The sequence below is a fragment of the Lotus japonicus genome, chromosome 1, assembly GCF_012489685.1.
Source record: "Lotus japonicus ecotype B-129 chromosome 1, LjGifu_v1.2".
Lineage (NCBI taxonomy): Eukaryota > Viridiplantae > Streptophyta > Magnoliopsida > Fabales > Fabaceae > Lotus > Lotus japonicus.
The window spans coordinates 81110215-81125798 of record NC_080041.1 but is presented as its reverse complement, the minus strand read 5'-3'; the positions used below and the strand labels follow the sequence as shown (position 1 = coordinate 81125798).

The 15584-nt window shown below is 38.4% G+C and overlaps 1 protein-coding gene across 3 annotated transcripts in view; it reads left to right on the top strand.

The window, feature by feature from the left end:
• LOC130719456 (BEACH domain-containing protein B) overlaps positions 1–6822 on the top strand; it is a 38625-nt gene extending 31803 nt beyond the window's left edge. For all 3 annotated transcript variants that reach the window (XM_057570084.1, XM_057570088.1, XM_057570092.1), the window contains 6 exons: positions 682–888; positions 2896–3021; positions 3132–3503; positions 3632–3863; positions 4252–5021; positions 6224–6822. In XM_057570084.1, coding sequence (XP_057426067.1) covers positions 682–888; positions 2896–3021; positions 3132–3503; positions 3632–3863; positions 4252–4940 — 1626 coding nt within the window. In that variant the 3' untranslated portion in view covers positions 4941–5021; positions 6224–6822. The remainder of the gene's footprint in view (positions 1–681; positions 889–2895; positions 3022–3131; positions 3504–3631; positions 3864–4251; positions 5022–6223) is intronic.
• Positions 6823–15584: the final 8762 nt, after the last annotated feature.

The window sequence follows — 15584 nt, the reverse complement described above, 5'->3', positions numbered from 1 at the left end:
AACATGAGTTGTAGCGATCAAATTGTTGTCTAGTTTCTCCCTAATGAAATGTCGTTTAGTATATGCTTTGACCTATCATGATGGACTGGATTATGAGCACAATTTGCCAGAGATATGGTCAAAGTAGTCCTTATAATGGGTAAAGCAATCCTCCCCCTGAGCTAGCTTTTGGGTAAAATTAGGCCTAACTCAAATACTAAGATACTCCGATGTCAGATTTTGTCGTGCTGTTTCTTCCTGCTAATGCTAGTGTATACACCCTCTGTACACTCGCACACATTGGATCACACACTCTAGGCTCTTATTAGTTTCCTGGTACCTGCTGGACAGCTGTTCAGTTAGTTTGCTTAGATTTTTAGTTATTCTACAATGTATTAGAGAATACCAAGTGGAGACTCAAAGAAGTCCCACATTGGCTAGATTAGCTAGTGTACATGTGTATATATAATAAAGAACACACACACCCATTGCCTTAAGCCTAAGGTTTTGTGGTGTGTGGTTCAAACTTATGATTTCTAACACAATGTAATTGGTTATTCAGTAAATAAGGTTTGCCAATGTAATCAGTTATTCAGTAAATAAGGTTTGTAACTTTGTTTCAGTCTTTCTGTTTATAACTTATTTCCCCGTCACTTGCATTCCATCATGGTTCTCTTTTTAATGCTCCTTTTTATCTCTTAGGGGGGTAAATTTGATCATGCTGACCGCCTGTTTCAAAGCATTGAGGGCACATACAAAAATTGCCTTACAAATACTAGTGATGTGAAGGAGTTAATACCTGAGTTCTTTTACCTGCCTGAGTTTCTTGTCAATTCAAACTCTTATCATCTAGGAGTTAAACAGGATGGTGAACCTATTACAGATGTTTGCCTCCCTCCGTGGGCTAAGGTACGTTAATTTCCTAAAATCAACAATGCAGAACAAAGACAACATACTCAAATAAAGCTGGAAAATGTTAATATATTACCACACAACTTTGTCCGATTTTCAACTGTGTATATGATGTTCAAACCTATTGTTTGGCACCTGCATATTATATCCATCATCTTTCACATCACCGAGCATTTATCAGATTTTGTCTTTGGAATTCAAAGATCAACGGTGATTTGAATTATTTGTATTAATTGCCTAACAAATGTGATAACCCCTCTTTGAAGATCTACAAGAGTAATCTCTTTAAACTGCGTCACATGATCTGTGAGCTTTGCTCCAAAGATGTAAGATGAACAATCCTGTTCTATCCAGTAATAAACTAGGATTTGAGATTCTTTCCCAAAGTAATGATAATTTTGAGGGTACCAAAAAGAGATTCTGAATTTGGACATTTGAGGATTAATATATTCTCTACCCACAAAAGTCAAAGAATAGAAATCGTATCTTTTTTGCACCTAAAAAATGTACATCTTTTAAGACCTTACTCTGTAAAATGCTTTATGGAGGTGAACCTACAAGAACTCTTTCAAAAGGGCACCTCCGAAGTTCACTATGTAAAGCAATGAGCAATTTACACATTGCAGCACACTATCCAAGCTGTGGGAAACTTGGAACAAGCAAGTGGTGATCATAAGGAAAACCATTATAAGGCTGTCTTACCTATAACATATCATTAATATTTAATTATTTATCTTATTATGTATGCAGACTAAACCAAGGATATAATGTTAGAATGGGGAAAATATTAGTTGTAAGGTACATGGTCTTCAGTGGATGACATATAGGTCATAATAAATTTTCACACATCAATCAGGAACACGTAATTTTTTTTTTTGAACTTGGAATACGTAATTTAATATAATTAAATTAAACTCTAGCGTAGTTCTTTCAAAGTGCAATGTCTTCAAAAATATTCGTTATCTGACTGACCTCTGTACCTTTCAGATGTGTCTATTCTGTCAGATTAAAGCATCCAGTAAAACACGTTCAGCTTTAGGCATGTAAGATGAAAAAATAAATATAAACAAATATACAATAAGGTCCTGAAAATTTGTCTATAGTCTAAACAAATTAGGGCTTGTTTGATTTCTGTTTTTGATTCTGTATTTATAAACAATTTTTAAAATCTGCTTTTCAAAAAGAAAAAAACTGTTTGAGTGAGATGTTTTACAACGTTAAAAAAACTTTGATTTGAAAACTAAAAACAGAAAACATCTAAGCTGTTCTCAGATTTTAGTTTTAAAAACTAAAAATTAGAACTGTTTTAAAAAACAGGTATTGAGAACACAAACAATTTATTTTAATTTTTCAATTTTTAAAAATAGAAAACAGTTTTCGAAAACTGCAAATAAACAGGACCTTAGTCACTGAAATTGTCAAGTTGCAAAGAAATTCACTTTATCAACATAACTTGCAAACTAGTTCACCTCTACAGGGACCTATTTTGTGTAAATGGAAACTTTTTAATATCGAAGCAATACAAGTAACATCTTTTTGGGACTAAATTGTATTTTGAATAATAGGTATTGATTCCAGAGGGTTTTATTCTTTTTCTTTTATTCTCTTCTCGCACTGCATGATAAAGCAAATTATTAACTTAGGCCCAGTTTGGAAGAGCTTATTTGAGCTTATCTGGCAGCATAAGCTCTTATACCAGTGTTTGGGAGAGCTTATGCAAACAGCTTATGGCCTGCCATTAGCTATTTTCAGCTTATTTTCATAAGCTACTCAGGACAGCTTATGAAAAACAGCTTATGCTTATATACAGCTTATTTTTAATTTATTTCAATAAATTTTTAAAAATAGCTTATATCATAAGCGCTTATGACCATAAGCGCTTAATTAAGCTGTTTTTCCAAACGGCCCAATTGAAATATTCATGAAATAGAAATGACGACCAGAAATTCTAACTAATTCTAATTTACTGGACAGAAAGGACTCAGTTTTAATTTGTTTGCACAGGGTTCACCAGAAGAATTCATTAGGAGAAATCGTGAGGCCCTTGAAAGTGAATATGTTAGTTCAAATCTCCATCACTGGATCGATTTGGTATTTGGTTACAAGCAACGTGGTAAACCTGCTGTAGAGGTACACCTTAATCTTCACAATTTTTTTCTTTTAATAATTCATACAAAATAGATTTGGCTTTAGTGTAAAATCTTCAGGTTAGTTGTTAAAATTTTAACATTGGATTACAGGCAGCAAACATCTTCTACTACTTAACCTATGAAGAAGCTGTCGATCTGGAAACAATGGAAGATGATTTGCAAAGATCTGCTATAGAAGATCAAATAGCCAACTTTGGTCAGACTCCAATCCAGATGTTTCGTAAGAAACACCCAAGAAGAGGGCCACCTATTCCAATTGCACATCCACTGTACTTTGCTCCTGATTCCATCAGTTTGACTTCCATTGTTTGTAATGCAAGCCATTCTTCATCAGCTATACTTTATGTTGGTCTGATGGACTCGAACATTGTGCTTGTGGATGAGGGTCTCAACTTGTCTGTTAAGATGTGGTTGACAACTCAACTGCAATCTGGTGGAAATTTTACATTCTCTGGTTCCCAGGTTAGGCCTTGGTTTCACCAGAAACTGAAATACATTTGGATTGGTTGTTTCATTTGTTTTAGGCTTTTAGCTTTGATTAGAATTATGATCTGTTGGATGAGTATTGAAACAACCTCCAATTTCTGCAGGACCCATTCTTTGGAGTTGGTTCTGACGCACTTTCTCCACGTAAAATTGGGATTCCTGTGCCAGAAAATGTTGAACTTGGAGAACAATGCTTTGCAACAATGCAAACACCCTCCGAGAATTTCTTAATATCATGTGGCAATTGGGAAAATAGTTTTCAGGTCATATCATTAAGTGATGGTAGAATGGTTCAGAGTATTCGACAGCATAAGGATGTGGTTAGCTGTATTGCAGGTATGTTACATGATTTAGTGAGGCTTCTAGTCTGATAGCCATGAATATCCAATAATCTACTGGAATGGAATGTACTCTCTTGTTTGTTGAAGATGGGCATGTATCTGAAATCTAGTTTCTCATGTGATCTTGCGTGCTCACTTAAAAGATATGATGTCTTCTTGGGCCTCTTGAGCCATAAGTTTGTAGTTATTATAGCCATTTAATTCTAATATGCTTTCTTTGCTGTTTGATGAATCAATTGAATGAAACATTTTCTATATCTTAAGATTACTAACACTGAAATTTGTGTATCATTTCACAGCTTTTAGTTAGCATTGTTGTTTATTTTCCTTTGAATTTGTGATTTCCAATCATCCTGTCTGACTACAAAATTGTATCGCTGCAGTTACATCTGATGGAAACATCCTTGCAACCGGAAGTTATGATACAACAGTAATGGTTTGGGAAGTTTTTCGTGGTAAGACCACAGATAAGAGAATGCGCAACAGTCAGTCTGAGTTGCCCCGTAAGAACTATGTCATAATTGACACTCCATGTCATATCCTTTGTGGGCATGATGATATAATAACGTGCTTATATGTTAGTCATGAGCTTGATATAATAATCAGTGGATCGAAAGATGGAACTTGTGTATTCCATACCCTGCGAGAAGGTAGATATGTCAGATCCTTAAGGCATCCAGCAGGTAGTCCAATATCAAAGCTGGCTGTCTCTCAGCATGGTCAGATTGTGATTTATGCTGATGATGATCTTAGTTTGCACCTTTATTCAATAAATGGAAAACATCTTGCTTCCTCTGAATCCAATGGACGCCTTAATACTATCCAATTGAGCAAATGTGGCGAGTTTTTGGTAGCTGCTGGTGACCAGGGGCAGATTGTTGTTCGCTCTATGAACACCCTTGAACTTGTTAAGAAATATCATGGAGTTGGAAAGATTTTGACATCTCTAGCAGTAACCCAAGAAGAATGCTTCTTAGCTGGCACAAAGGATGGAAGTCTCCTTGTCTATTCTATAGAAAACCCTCAGCTCCGGAAAACTAGCCACAACAAAAATATAAAATCAAAACAGTAACAGAAAAGATAACAATAGAATGCAGATGAAGATGCATGTGGAATTTTAACAGTTAGAGCTGCCCCGTGATGACTGTTCCTGGTAATCATTCAGGACACTTGATTCTTTTTTTTCTTTGTCCAGTGCTTAACATTTGTGCTTCATTGCTTATACCTATAGAGAATCTCTATAAACTACTTTTTATTTAGTTACTAATGGTTAACAATGTCTTCCTAATATGATACTTGAATATCATCTTTTTAAATCATTCGTAAAGCATAAACTGCCACTCAAAGTAGTAAGTACTACTGTTACTGCTTGTGGACTTTTTTTGTCTGTGCATGTGTGGGACTTATTAACTTAAAGCTCAGTAAGTGACTATTGAGTTAAGACAACTTTTTAGGAGTCGGTATTTTGTCAAATTTATCTTGCTAATGGTATTTCATATTAGTCATTACGACTCTTTTACCATGTTTGTTATTGATCAAGGAGATAGATTACATGTACATCTAGTGTTAACTCTGGTTAGGTTAGTCTACCATAATTAACTGTAACTGGCTCTCTAACTGTGACTAATTCACCCTAACTGAATCTAATTACTATGTTAGCTGTTTAGTCACTGGATCCTGTACATATAGGTGCAGTCAGTGTATATACTCCAGCACAGTTTAACTTTGAACCCATTTATCAGTTGAATCATTTTAATTATCCATTATAACTTAATTAACCATTTTCTGTTAATCACTCATCTTAAGTGGTTGATATAGACCTACATTTGTTAAATTAAAAGTAGAAAAATCAGAGGCTGACACCTATACTACTTCAAATCACATGCTAGTTTTATTGACTTGTCTAATAAACCCAAACTTAGAACTTAGAACTTGCCTAGTAATTATTCTTCAGGATAAACATTGTGCAAACCACTCACATATCTCTTTTAGTATAGTTGACACTCTGTCCTTGCATGTATAATTTCCCTAATCTTGCCTTTCTCTAGGGCGATGATAGTTTAAACTTTTATCTTGTTCAAACTTCAAAGTAGGACTATTGTTTCTTCTGGACTCTTTCTAAATGTAGTAGCAAATTTTTCTTCCCCATATTTAGTCATGCCTCTGTATTTGTCAATCTATAAATAAAGCCTATAATCTACTGTATTTCATGATCATACTTAATGAGTAGCATCCAAAATGATCATATTCATAAATAATGGGCAGCATTAAAACTACTAAGTACTAATGATATTTCCTCCTTGCATATTATTTTCCGAAATATTTATGAACATTCCTCCATTTTTCTTTTTACAGGTTTGCCCACTGACTACATTCTTGAGATTGTGCTTAATAAAACTTACATGTTGATCATATCACTTTCTTTCATGAGTTTTGGGTTTCATCCCATGAGTTCTTGGCTTGTGGATACTGAAATAACATTTCAGACAACCAGCTTTACCTGAATATAGAAAGCCTATTTTGACTTCTTTCATACTGGAATAGAAGAGCGGATTGAATTATCACATTCTTTCTGAACATCAAGAGGCAATCAGATTCCTGGATTCAGCTTTTTCAGGCTTTAAATTATAAGGGATAAAGACGTCGGGGTTTTGTTCATACATGTACATTATGTTCGCTAATTCTTCAATAGGATGGCCGGGATTCTTGTGCACTTAAAATTGTAGCTGTGAGCTACTATTATCTTTGGGTTTGTGTTAACCTAACACTAGTATATTGTACAGACAGGCTCCAATGCCTTATCTTTACAGCAGAAAGTATCTCATCTCCAATGTGTTGTATCTTACAGCAAAAGGACTAATCTTAATATAGATTGTCAGGGTTATTTTAGAGTTCTAAAATCTGTGTGGGAGATCAACGACGGGGAATTATTTATCCCCTTAATTTTGCTTTCAGCATTCGGTTTTCTGCTCCTTTCACACCCATATCTGTTTCCTAGATGGGGATTTCTCTTTTATGCAATGAGACTGCAGGCTTGTCAAAACTTGAGGGACCTAACTTAGATATCTTCGGCAGTTTGTACTTTGTACAGCTAACATAATACATTGAATAAAGAAGGCTATCTTTGAAGAAAAAAGAAACATTAAATGCAGCGATTCTACTATGTGCTAATCCTATTAGGTTTGACATGTTACTTATAAGCTTTTAGGGCGTAGAATCCATGGATTTGCCGTATTATGAAAAATTCTGCATTTTCTGGCCAGCGTCAGACAGAAGACACAAATGCATCAATTAAGTTAAGTGTGCGTTTGTTAAAAGTTTAGTTTTTTTTTTATAAGTCAATTTTTGTATTTTTTTTTTTTGAAAGGAATTTTTTGTATTTAAATTAGCACAAGGGGTGCTCACCTAAATACAAAAAGACAGTTCAAATAGACAGGATAAAATTACATCCACTGTTATAAGTCAAACAGGGAGCAATTGAAAAATAGAGAAAGGAAAAAAACAAATTACATCCACTGTTATAAGTCAAGCAGGGAGCAATTGAAAAATAGAGAAAGGAAAAAAACAAAAGGGTAACGTTCCTTCATAGCCCAAAACACGGCAGCAAGCTAATCCCACCACAAATTCAATTATGTGTATAACCTTGCATGTTTTTTTGAACACAACCTTGCATGTTTAGTATTTGACTAAGTATAAAAATTGAATTCAACATAATATATTTTTCATATATATTAAGAACCATAATATTCTCTTTTTTTTAAATTATCAGTTAAATTTTAAATATTATTATTATTATTTTATAGTAGTATATTAGCATCAAATTAATAAAAACCGCTAAAGCATGTATAAATTTTAATTTTTAATAAGTATAATTTATTTATCAATTTTCTTATCACATAACTAAGAGAATATAAGTATAAATGGGTATTTTTGTCTATGACTGCACATGCATTAGGTTGGATGTATTTTGAGGCTAATCAAGATACGAACCAATCAAATTGTTTTGGGTTGGATTTAGCGAATTTTCACCTTCGAACCTGAACCAACCCAATCTGACGATCTTCGGGTTGGTTCGATTGGTTTGATTGAATCGCTATATTAAAATAGTAATAAATATGGAATATTAAAAAAAAATCATAAAAATTGGTAAATCTATTATAGTACCAAATAGCATAAAAAAGAAACCAAATATTGTACTAAATAGTATAACAAAAATGACATATAGCCCGATACCATGAAAAACAACTACGGGAATGAAACAAGTTAATCAATATGATAATGCATGACACTTAAAATTTAGATATCTTCATTCTCTGACATGTCAAATAAAATTGAAACAAAGAGTGAAGAATTTGAAAAGTGAAACTATGAGATAAAATTTGGATTTTAGAATTTACATGTAAGTTGGGTAAAACTATTAAAAAATATATTGTTATTGTATGTTTGGGTTTTGGGTTGGGTGGGGTGGATTGTTATTAAATTCGATATTTGATCCGAAGTTGATTGGATTGTAATAAAACTCGTCTGATTGATCCGTTGCCCAATAAAACCCGTTATTAAGAGTGTTTTATTTGATTTTATTCAATTGCATAATGGACTGGGCGAGCCCCTAGAGGGGCAACGCCCAGCATGTATCCCGCCCTGAGGCGGGGCCCTAGCCTTCAGATGGGCCTTGACCTCGGAGGCCCAATTGGCCCAATAGGTAGTACCCAAGCTCTATAAATAGGAGGTAGTTATCAAGTGTAGAGGACTTTTGGCTCATTGGATGAAATAACACTCGAAATTCAGCACACTCTCTCTCATTCTGATTCTCTCTTAGCACAATCCCTCTACCTCTAGGTACTATACCTCTCTTGAATGTTCATTCCCAGAACATTTGGCGCCGTCTGTGGGGACTGTAACCTTTCTACTCCCATTCACGTGGATTGATTGTGCATGAAGTTACCTCTGATTGTGATTAGGCAATTCTCTGGTTTTCTGATTTTGATTCTGTGACTAGTGATTGGTTTTCCGATCGAGTTTGCATCGTTTCTGGTTTGGATGGAGACTCGACGCAGGAGGCAACATCATTCACCAATGCGACAGCGGATTTCGCCGCCTCGGCGGTCTCATCGTGTGGTCCTGGATTCTCCGGTACGAACGACAGGAGTACAATCGCCTTCTCCTCCTCCATCACCTCCTGTACCACCACCTCCTCCATCGCCTTCACAGGTGGGATCTCTGGAGCGCTCACCAGAGAATTCACCTGCTCCGGAACAACAACCGGCGGTGACACAGGAGCAATGGCGCCATTTGATGCGCAGCATTGGCAACATCCAGCAGCGGAATGAGCATCTACAGGCTCAGTTAGATTTCTACTGTCGCGAGCAGCGAGATGATGGAAGCAGAGAAGCAGATTCCGTGGCTGAGTTCAGTCCGTTCTCGGAAGATGTCGAGAGTGTGGCGATTCCGGATAACATGAAAACGTTAGTTCTGGATTCTTACAGCGGAGATTCCGATCCGAAGGATCATCTTCTGTATTTTAATACGAAGATGGTGATAATTGCGGCGTCAGATGCGGTGAAGTGCATGATGTTTCCATCGACGTTCAAATCGACGGCGATGGCGTGGTTCACAACTTTGCCGCGCGGATCGATTTCAAATTTCAGAGACTTCTCTTCCAAGTTTCTAGTGCAATTCTCGGCGAATAAGAATCAGCCGGTGACGATCAACGACCTATATAATATTCGCCAGCAAGAAGGAGAATCACTGAAAGAGTACATGGCAAGGTACAGCGCAGCGTCGGTCAAGGTTGAGGACGAGGAGCCTCGAGCTTGTGCTTTAGCATTTAAAAACGGTTTGCTACCGGGAGGGTTGAACAACAAATTGACACGTAAGCCGGCGCGTTCGATGGAGGAGATGCGTGCTCGCGCCAACACTTATATTCTTGATGAGGAAGACGACGCTTTCAAAAGAAAGCGCGCGAAGTTGGAAAAGGGCGACACGTCGCCCAAGCAGCGATAAAAGGCGGAGTTTCAGATCGGTGGCAAGGCGGAGGGGAAAGAACAAGGTGCGTTCACGAGAGAATGACAGATCGAGATTCAGGGTGAAGGCGCATCCAGCGATGGCAGATCGGAGCAACACGGTTCAGACCGACAATGAAGAACGTCAACAGAGGTGAAGCTTCAGATCGAGGAAGCATGTAGGCAAGGGAGAGCAGATCGGTAATGACGAAGAAAAGAACAAAGGCGAGGAATCTGTCCAGAGAACAATACATGAGGAGCAGAGCCAATCCCGAGACGTTGGAATTCTGGCGGGCACGTTTTTGCTTTGGCGGGCACGTGTTGAAGTTAGGCGGTGGGCAAATTCTGGTGAGCACGTGTTGGCTTTGGCGAGCACGTTTTGAAGGTAGGCGGCGAGCTAGTGTTGTTGGCGATGGAGTTCGACGGTGAGAGAATGTCGTTGGCGTTGGAATCTAGCAAGCACGTTTTACTCCGGCGGCGGAATTCTGGTGGGCACGTTTTGTTTTGGCCATGGAAGTTTGGCGAGTAAAGCGTTGCTATGGTTAAGATCGCTGGCCAACAAATTTTCCAATTCCTTCAAACTTTTCCTCCATCTTTCATTTGATTCCCTTCTCAGTTGTTGTATTTCCTAATTTTCTTATTTTGAAGTTGATATTAGAAGTTATATTGTCTTCACTGGTTTTGATTCAGACAGAGGGGAGCAAATCGGATCAAAGAGAAGGAGTGGGTGAATTGAGGCACACCATTAAAGTTTTGTGAAACTTGGAAGACTCTTCCATAAGCGGTTTGTTATTGGGTGGGACAAGCTCCTGATGGCGCGATTTAGTTACAAAGTGAAACAAGTTTCACGATGAACTAAATTAGCCCCGGAAAAGCCCACGTAACAACCGGATTCATTGGCGATGTGTGGGGTACAAATTGCCCATTCTACTGAGCACCGCTTTGGTAATCCAACTGGCCATTGGAACCCAAAGCACTTTGAGTCCCGAAATGGGACGATCACACCAAGGGTGGCGACCTACCGCTAGGGTGGTGACCTCATGCCAAAGGGTGGCGACCAAACGCTATGGGTGGCGACCTGTAAGACTCAGTTTTTAGACACACAAAAGTCGCCAAAAGGGTGGCGACCTCACGCTAAGGGTGGCGACCTACCGCAAGAGGGTCGCGACCTACCGCAAGAGGATGGCGACCTACCGCTAAAGGGTCGCGACCTACCGCCAAAAATGAGGGTAGCGACCTACCGCAAAATGGTGGCGACCTACCGCAAGAGGGTCGCGACCTACCGCAAGAGGGTTGCGACCTACCGCCAAAAATGAGGGTAGCGACCTACCGCAAAATGGTGGCGGCCTTACGCTGAGAGTGGCGAGCAAGTCAAACTAATTTCTTATAAGGCTAAAGCAAGATGGTGATGGCGATGCGGCAAGTGAGGACACTCCTACTCCTCATGACTTGGACAGAGTCTGGTGGACTTGTAGACTATGGCGAGTGAAGGAGCATGCGTGCTGGGCGGATCTTCTCCTAGGGACGATGCGGCGGCGACTTCAGCTTGAAGACACATTGTGCTCTCATGCTTCGAGCTCGGTGTCTTGTGGACTGGTTGAGTCCCTTCGCCATATTAGGGGACTCGCCCAGGAAGCAACTTGATCCATGAAGATGCTACGAGGGGCGGATGCGGGAGAGATTGGCGGTTCGTGTTTCATTTGCGCCATGTCGGCGACCTACACGCTTTATACATTCTTTGTTGATCCCGCCAAGTAGCGTGGCTAGGTGATCTCCTAGGCGGGGAAGCTATTGCAACTAGAAGCTTGGGAATAGTTCCTGCGCGTTGGTCGAAACCGCCAGCCGAGGAACGCCGTACCAAGTGGAAAGTGGCAACGGGCGACCTGCTAGGGGGATCACAAGGGGACAGAGATTGACGGTCACATTTTGGAGACACACTTCGCTCTCCTGCTTCGAGCTTGTGGACTTGCGGACCAAGGGCGCTCGCCCTTCATCTTTTGACTGTCAAACCCAATTGTTATTGTTTGTGGGAAAGCGCGAAAAGCCTCGCCACTATAAATATCAAACACCATCGCCTGACAGGTGACACCAACAACAAAGTTCAGTCGCTCGCCGGGGTTACCGCCAGTCAATGATTGAATGATCAGCACATGACCCATGCCTGCCACCTTTTCCACCGGCGAACGATCATACACCTGCTCCAACTTATCGCCAATACGAAGTAATCGTTCTCGCCGCTTGTGGACTAGTGGACTTGCCAGCTCGGGTTGCTCGTCAAGTCAGTGGACTGGGTAACTGAAAATGACAGTTTCCTTTTGCTCACGCCATGTTGGCGATATAGTTTACTTCTCTTTTCTCAAGCCATGTTGGCAGTGCAGATTCTGGTGTACTGTAAGACATATGTAAAAGCATTTAAAAGACACCCTTAGCTCTCGTACCTCGAGCTCGGTGTCTTGTGGACTAGTGGACTGGGCGAGCCCCTAGAGGGGTAACGCCCAGCATGTATCCCGCCCTGAGGCGGGGCCCTGGCCTTCAGATGGGCCTTGACCTCGGAGGCCCAATTGGCCCAATAGGTAGTACCCAAGCTCTATAAATAGGAGGTAGTTATCAAGTGTAGAGGACTTTTGGCTCATTGGATGAAATAACACTCGAAATTCAGCACACTCTCTCTCATTCTGATTCTCTCTTAGCACAATCCCTCTACCTCTAGGTACTATACCTCTCTTGAATGTTCATTCCCAGAACACATAATTTTTCACGAAATTGAAGTGTTATGTTCAAACAACCATTATATTATGTTTTGTTCCACCATAAAAACATAACAAAGCTAGTATGTCATGTTCGGTTTCGTTCCAATTTGTCTGTCAAATTTGCCTTAGGTCATGTGAAAGATAAGCACAACCCGTGTCCACACGTCCCATGAACACTCTTAGTTACCCACTAGCTTTATTTTAAAAAAAAAGCCCACTAGCTTGAAAATATGGCATTGCTTATAAATGAGAAGTGCATAGAAGAATGTAATTTCCTAAATTACATATAAAGATTTTAAATTTCATGTCATAGTAGATACAAGCTATGTTGCACGGGCACGCCAAAATTTGGCAGAGTACTCGTACCGGGTACGTACCCGATACGGGTACGCAATGGGTACGCCGTGGGTACGTACCCAAAAGCATCGCCAAACAAAAAAAAACTGGGTACGTTTTGGGTACTCCGTGGGTACGTTTTGGGTACATCAAGGGTACGCCGGATAAGTTTTTTTTTTGTAAATGAAAAATGTTCAAAACTATTTTGTTTTGTACTTTTTTATGTAATTTTAAAAATTAAAAAAATTATTCTCAATTTATTCAAAAGACCAAAACCTAATTTACCTTTCACTCTTTCTAACATACGACTGCTATGAAGAATGAAGAGAGAGTCGTTCACGTTCTTCTTCCTCCCATTATGCCACCATTGAATCCACCGTTCTGTGATGACTTTCATGTTGGTCTTTGATATGAGTATTAGCCAAGAAATACGAGTATTGTACATTAGGAGATTTGATATTTTTAATTAATAATATTGTGGTAGAAAACAATTTATTTCAATATAATATATATATATATATATATATTTAAATAAATATATATATATAACCGGCGTACCCGTACTTTGTTTTTTTCAAAAAATGCCTTACCACATACCCGTTCTGGTACCGTACCCGTATCCGTGCAACATAGGATACAAGTATCCAACAACTCGATAAATATCAACCATGAAATATTATAGTAGAAATGCATTTCATTATTCAATTAGATTGGAACATTGTGTAATGTAAATTCAATACAAATACTCTAGCAAGTGTGTATCTTATTTTATAATTCAATAATGAGATTGAAATTCATTCTTTACATAATGTAATTTATATTTATTTTCATCACAGTTGAGATTCACATTCAATTTACATTTTGGGTTAATACATATCATTTTGTTGTCTGGTCTTTGTTACATCAGTACCCGATTAGGTTTTATCAGTCTATGGACAACTTCACATTAAAAAAATTATTTGGTAAATATTTAGCATCGGATGAAAGATAAATACAAATTGTCTCGATTCGTCCCACCAAACCCTCTAATTAAGTCATTATATAGTCTAATATGTTTGAATCTATAAATAACTCAATATTTTGGGATATTATACTTATAATAATCTAATGTAACAATTATAAAATAATTTCATGTTAATTATATTTATTTAAATTGGCCGGCCTATTAGGCTTATAAGATTTTCTAAATGGTTTAAGTCTGGCATATTTAACTAATAGAATTTTGAAAAAGTTTTGGCTTTCATTATTTAATAATTTGGTAAGGCTTATCTTGTACTGTCAAAGGCTGATATGAATGGTCTAACTTATTTTCATCCCTAACTATCATGCTAGAGCCTCAACATTTACATTCTCGTGGGGTTAGCTCTCCCTAGTAATGTTTTTCTCTACAATATATTCAAACTTGAAATATTATCAAAAAGAAATTAAACATGTACATCTAAAACCAACCATAAGAATTAGAACATGATTATACTTTGCTTTATGAGCATTAGTTGGTGCATCTGGACAGACTATGTTTCACTTACTATTGACAGCGAGACCCGTATAGCCATACCCAAAATCTTATAGGGATGATGGGTGGTGTTGTTCGCGATTCTCTAGGTGCTTGGCAAGTTGCTATGGAGGTAGAATATTAAGAAAACTTACTATCATTCTCTATTAGCAGAGCTCATGCCATGAGAACGAGTCTTCAATTGCAATGGAGGAAGAATATTAAGATAGTTTATTGCGATGCAAATTGCATGAAAATTGTGGATATTCTCAAAAGGGAGAAATTCAGATTTCATGCGTTTGCTAGTCTAGGATATCTATCTCCTTCTTGCACATAATTGAGATATTCACATTCGTCATATTTCTCATAAAACTAATGGTCATATTAATTGTCTTGTAAGTTTGCTTGCTCGCATGCAATGTAACTTTACCCGTCTTCTTGATGTTCTCCTGGGTGCTAATGTTTCCTTTTGCTTTGTAGTCGTTTGTAAGTTTTCCATAAAAAAAGAAAACATGATTATACTCAAAATTTAAGGGTTCATTTAGTGTACACAAGAAAATTCTTGTGTAAGGTTGCACCACCCTAGATTTACTTGTTGTAGTAGGTTACTTTTCAGGTTAATTTTTTTTTTTTAATTTTTAACTGATTATTAAATCTGGTTTAACATTATCTAATTTAGTTTCACCAAAAAAACAAAAAAAAACCACCACCACCTTCTTACGATTCTTACTGGAGAGAGGAGAGGAGGAGGAGAAAGTGGCGGCCCCGGCGGTAGGAGGAGAGGCTGCGGTGGCACTTGGAGCGAGGCTCTGGTCTGAGGACCTTGCACTAGTCCTTCCTCCACCACTCCCTTCGTTCTTCTCTATCATTGTCATCATCGAAGCTTCGAAGCTCTACCTTCCGTCACAAAAGCCACCTCCTTCCGCCTATCATCATCGAAGCTCTACCTTCCGTCACAAAAGCCACCACCTTTCTTCTTCAGATTTGGGTTCTTAATAACAAAGTCACCACCTTTCTTTCTTTGATTATGCTGTTGAGGGAGGAGGAGGGTTTTGCAGTGGAATAGGTGGAGAGAAAGTGGTCGGCGATGGCTTCAATGAGTTCTTCTCCGATTTTCCTCTCTCTCTCTCTCTATA